We start from the raw sequence: 6042 nt of genomic DNA, 5'->3' as shown, positions 1-6042 counted from the left end.
CTTTATTGATGATTAATTAATAAATTTAATGAAGTTAAATATTTGAACCTAATGAGAGGATTTACTAAAATGACTATTTTATCAGAGAAAGGAGTTAAAACCATGATGTGTCTGAGCTGTCTTCAAGTGTCTGAATCGTCTGCAGCGTTCTGTKTGCTCTCATGAAGCAGTAACTTTGATAAACAAACAACAACAATGTGCTTTGTGTTTGTTTCTAACGTCCGTCTCTTCTTCCAGATGTTGACGTACTTTGAAGCGTTTGAAGTGTTCTTTGAAGAAAATTTACCAAAGCTCTTTGCACATTTCAAGAAAAACAACTTGACCCCTGATATTTATTTAATCGACTGGTGAGTTCATCACGTTTCTTACATTGTATTTTTGATGCAGCTGTAGCTTTCTGTGTCAGACGCATTAATAAATCTAACTGTAAAAACCGTGACCTCTCTGCTCCTGACCTTTAGTGGCCCTCAGGTCAGGATGTCTGAAGCTGTGGATGATACGCTGTCGATCTGTTTAGTTTTGATTCTTTGTTTTATTATTGTCACATATATATATATATATAGTGTTATCTCAGTTCTGAGAAAACAGGAAGGGCTAAATGTGCAGATGGAGGTGTGTGTCAGTGGTTTGTGTGTTTCACAGGGAAGTTTCTCTCAGTTACCCTCACTGAGCTGCCACAGGCTTATTCAGGTCTTAAATGTGCATCTGTCAGTGCTCCACAGTCAAGTATAAAATTAATAATATAACTCAAAATTAACTAAAGTGATACAAAGAAAACAAATACTTATAATAAACCAATGAAAATCAACATRTGAAAAATCTCTGGAAACGTTAGTGTTTTTTTAAATTTGTGGACAAATATAATTTGTTAAACTTCTATGCCAGGTCACTAGGTGTTGCTATGATTTTTATATTTAAAAATAAAAACACATGCAAAGACAGCAACAACAAAAGACAGTTCAGTCTTGAGCATGAAAACTGTTTTATCAGATGTTGAAAAACACAAAGCTTTGTTTGTGTGCTCTGCTAACCACCGTTGTTACTGTTGTTCGTCTAATCGCGCAGAAAAACTGTTGACTGCAGCCGTCTGTAGCACACACGCACAATTTCACACCGAWTCCAGCGTTTCCAAAAACCTCCAGTCTGAAACCTGGCTTCAAGAAACGTTGGTGACGGAGAAAACTGCTGCTGCTGAACAGAACTGCTGAAACAGCAGAAATGCTGTCATTTAGAAATAAATCACATAATTTTACAATAAATCAAATCATTTTAACATTTTGTCATGGAAACTGCTGAGTCGCTGCTTTGAAGTTTTGATTAAACAGAAATTTCTTTAAAAAATAAATGAATTAAACTAGTTTTAACAATGGGGTGGGGCTGTATTGATCTTTTTCATACTGACGTATCATTAATAATACCACAGTTTAGGACTGGGGAAAGGGGCGGGGCTTAGGGTTGTTTGATCTGTAGCGTGTCTCGACACAGAACTTCATTCAGACTACGTGTCTTATTTTCTTCTTCCTGTAGATTTTTTTTATATCAACACAATTAAAAAACTGGTGTAAAGTTTGAAGTTTCTACTTTTGACACATTGAAACAGAGTTTCAGAGAAGGTGTATCTTTCTGATTTGAATATAAATAGGTCATGTGACCAGGCTCCAGAGAGTTCATATACTGTCATCATTTTTAAATACCATCRTCATATTTCAGTACCGATRTATACCACAATACCGTCATACCACCCAAGCCTACTTGACATAAAGAATGGTAGTTTTAAATAATTTGACCGTCGGTACATATTAAACCTGTAAATATCACCACAGGGCTGGCAGGTAGTCACAGGGCTGTTGGTGTTTGGGTGTGTGCCACCCTGAACACACTGCACACAAAGCTGAGGACAGATTCATCTCAGGAGTGTAGAAAAAAAAGTATTTTCACACATCAGCGTCAAATGTCATCTGCAAACCCATCATCTCTTCCTCCGGTTGTGTTTCAGGATCTTCACGCTCTACAGTAAGTCCCTGCCTCTGGATCTGGCGTGTCGGGTGTGGGACGTGTTCTGCAGGGACGGGGAGGAGTTCCTGTTCCGCACAGCACTGGGCCTGCTGCGTCTCTACCAGGACGTCCTGACGTCCATGGATTTTATCCACATGGCCCAGCTGCTGACCCGGCTGCCTGACCTCATCACCGCCGAGCAGCTCTTCCAGCACATCGCTGCCGTCCACATGAGCAGCCGCAACAGGAAGTGGGCTCAGGTGGGCCTTCCCGCTTCACCTCTTTAATTCTTTGTTAATGTTTAACTCCTGGGTGTTTTCATTTGTAAACCTCCGTCCCCTCAGGTCCTGCAGACGCTGACGGAGCAGAAGAAGTCGGCAGCGAGACAGTCTGGTGCTGAAGCACTGAGCTGAGATCAGAGGGGGAACACCACACTAGTCCACTCAGACCCCCTCCAGCTTTCAGGAGAACCTGGACTCTCACCAGGCCAAGTGGACCTGAACGAGACAGATCCTGTCCCGCCAAGCTTGAGGGACAAATCTTCCTGTAGCTGCTGCTCTTCAAAGAGCCGTGTTGCTGCTCTGACCCAAACCAGCATCCCAGAGGACGCTCTGTCCCTGACGAGTCAGGGAGGGAAAAAAAAACAATTTGAGGCCTTATTTACACCCCCCGCTGAGAAGCCCAGCAGAGACGTGCAGACTGTAGCTGGGACAAGTGAAGAATGTAAAGCAGCACTCCTCCCACTTCCTGTCAGAACCATGCTGCAAACATCTCCACACATGAAGGAACCCACAGAGACCAGAGTCCACTCAAATCCTCTGCTGTCCCACATCTGAGCACCTTTCTTCCTCTTTTCTTTGCTCTGGTTATTTAACTGACACGCTCCAACCTTCAGGTTCAAAACGAAGGAACAAAACCTCTATTGTTAGTTTTTTAATCGTCCTATAAACCTGTTAGAAAACAGAGCTTTGGTTTTATAGTTTTACATGAAGCAGGAAACACGTTGATTTCTCATGAGCTTTATATGTTTGAGGAACATTTCAGCTGTTCTGTCTTGATGTCTTTGTTTGTAATTATTTATTATTTATCCTAAAAAGAAACTAAATGTTGAGTTTCTGCAGACGTGCTGCAGAAGATTCAAACTTTGCTGTCGTGTGATTTCACCAGAAGGTAAACGAGGTCCAATCTTAACACAACAGGATTGTTTCTGTTTGTGTTGAAATCAGCATATTTTCAGCATCTCTGTAAAAACAACTTCTGGACTTAAAAACTAAAACCGACTCAGCTTTAATGCATTTATAAATGTACGGTTTAAAGGAATAGTTTGGTCGTATAAACAGTATCTTACCTGGTGCAGATAGCTTCTTGGGTGATCTCAGTTTGGGGAAACAGTTGAGTTCTAACCAAACTGAGGAGCTAATGGCTAGTGAGGCTATGAGGCTACAACCACTGGATTTCTTTTGTCTTGAAACAAAAATGAGAATGTTTTATAACACTGTTTGTTTCACTTTGGTTTTTTAAATACAATTTTGTGGTTATTTAGAGCATAAGTCACAAAAATATGTCAACTTTCAGGACATCCAGAGGTCACATCTTCTGGAACTTCTTAATATTTATAATCTAAAGCAAAACTAATAAAAGTTAAATGTTAGCATTGGCATGAATTGCTTTAAATTGTAGAAAAATTAAGCTATTTTAAGACGGAACAATCTACTTTAAAAGTGGTTTCACTTGGATTAGCTGTTAGCTCGTCAGGTCAGTTTGAATGGATCCACTGTTGTATAAAAAAATTTAACATCAGTTCATGCGAACACTAATGAACTCTTTATACCACGTGACATTTTAGGTAAAAACTGCAACATGTTGCTAATGCTAATGGTACATGTAAATGACCATTAAAGTGTCTGCGACATGCCTGTCCTTCAAATTTAAAAAGTCAAAATATCTTCATATTTAGGAAATTTGGCATAAAACACATGGTGTAACCCATTTTGTCCCATAACTGGCACATTTTCCTTTGAATTTGGCTCAGCCAAAGTGAAACAGGAAGTGACATCAAAGGAGAACCTTTTAATAAAATAAACTCTGGTCTTTGTTTATTAAAACATCATTATTTGAACCCTGACTTTTCTTCATCTCTGTCTTATAGGGACTAAAATGATCTAAAGAAACATCAGATAATTCAAATTCCCTTCTGTCTGTGTTGTTAGCTGTTGTAGCAAAGCTCTGTTCACATGTAGACATTCCCCTTTGACATCACTTCCTGTTACTTCACATGTAAAAATCTCAACTGTTCTTCTCAGTGGTGTGAAATTGCTTTTGCAATAAGTTATCCATGTTTCCAAAAGTGCAATCACATTTATCACAAAAATTGATGTCACAGGTACTTTAAGTCCTACATAAATAACTACGTAACATAAAACTAGCAAGTGTGAAGATTTATAAAATTATGCTAATAATTATTTTAAGACCACATCGATCCACTCTGGTCTTAGCTACRTTTGGATTAGCTGTTAGCTTGTCGGTCATGTCAGAATTAATTTGTATTTCTGTAAAAGCTCATTAAAGAAGCTATCTATAGCAGGTAAAACACTGTTTAATGTTTACACACAGTAACTTCAAAATAGCCCAAGTTTTCCATTTTCCACAAACAGTTGCCAGTTTTGTTTTTTTAGTAAGTGCAGAAAAAAGTTTTTGATTTTGTTTCGAACTCGCAGAAACTTCTTAATTTCTCTCACACACACACTGTGATCCTGTTTGAGCGTCGGCTAAGGTTTGCTCCTTTCAGCTTCTAAACCTTTGACTCCTCGCAGGACTCAGAGCTGACACAAACCTGTTGCATCTGCAGCTGGATGGAAGATATATATTTTTAAGTTCTTGGCCTGGAGGATTTTCCTGGATGCCTGGGGCCTCCTGGATTTCTGGTGTCGGCTGCGATCTTAGTCACGTTTCTGTGGCCCTGAAGGTGCATTCACACTGTGGTGAACGTGTCACCCCCTCATCCTGACCAGGAGTGGGCGGGGCTTGAGTAACATTGCCAGCATCGCTTTCATGAACCTAAATGTTGAAGAAATAGTTACAGCTCATAGACTCACTTAAGCAACTTGCTCCCATATTTTTTTAAATCATGTTTTTTTTAGTTTTTTTACAGTGAGGTTCATTAAATGAGATAAAACTGTAAAAGTCTTAATGGCTGTTGAGGTCTGAGGATTGTTTCCTGTGAAGCTGCTTCCTCTGCCGTGTTTTTGCTGCTGATAACGTCTCTGTGTGTTTTAAAGTTTTTATTTGTGTACAATGTCTCTCTTGGTTCAGACCACACTCTGAACCACAGAAGTCTGAAATTCGTCATCTGACGGCTGCTGGTAAACAGTTTGGTGCTTTCTGTTTTGCAGCAGACTTTCAGTCGACTCTCTCTGTGTTCGCACCCCCCCCCCCCCCCCACTGTGGTCGCACACCACAGGACTGCAATAATGCTTTTTGCACAAACATAAGTCTTTCTGCGAGCTGCGCCTCACGTCACTTCATCAGTCATGGTTCAAACGGGTTTTCAATCTGTTCCTTGTTTCTTGGCGCTGCTTGTCGTTTGGTCTTTGTGTGTCTCTGTGTTGAGAAGGCATTTCCATAAAGTGATGTTTGTTACTAATAAGTTGTTACATTGAAGGCAAAGCCCGGCTTTTTTATCAACACTACCTGCTCGTTGATCCACGGCACCTCGTCAAGAAAATTGAAATCAAAAATCCCATTTATCATGGCTTAGAAAGCAAAATGCTGGATGTATTTTATTTTTGTTTCAAGCTTTTTTTTGGTTGGTTTTTAGAAACCTGTGTACTGTAGAGGACTGGTAGACGTGTGGACACAGCAGAGGGTCGTCATGCAACTGTATCTCACTTGAAATGTAAATAAAGGATGATTTTATTCTAATAAAAAGTTCTTCAGCTGTTTGGTGTTTCTGAGTTTTTCTGGTGTTTGTGAATTTATGGATAAAGTTTTAATTTACGGCACTTCAGCCTGAGATGAGTTAAACTCTGGTGCAAAGATGAGAAGATG

At 39.7% G+C, this 6042-nt stretch overlaps 1 protein-coding gene across 1 annotated transcript in view; it reads left to right on the top strand.

Moving 5' to 3' along the window:
- Positions 1-3537, top strand: part of tbc1d14 (TBC1 domain family, member 14) — a gene marked incomplete in the record, with an annotated part of 48559 nt that extends 45022 nt beyond the window's left edge. The window contains 3 exon segments of the mRNA XM_014017245.1: positions 238-347; positions 1997-2255; positions 2340-3537. Of these exon segments, the coding sequence (XP_013872699.1) occupies positions 238-347; positions 1997-2255; positions 2340-2408 (438 nt within the window).
- Between the last annotated feature and the right edge of the window lie 2505 nt (positions 3538-6042).

Source organism: Austrofundulus limnaeus, unplaced genomic scaffold (assembly GCF_001266775.1).
Source record: "Austrofundulus limnaeus strain Quisiro unplaced genomic scaffold, Austrofundulus_limnaeus-1.0 Scaffold164, whole genome shotgun sequence".
NCBI lineage: Eukaryota > Metazoa > Chordata > Actinopteri > Cyprinodontiformes > Rivulidae > Austrofundulus > Austrofundulus limnaeus.
The sequence above is the reverse complement of the archived record's forward strand: the minus strand, read 5'-3'. Positions and strand labels throughout refer to the sequence as shown.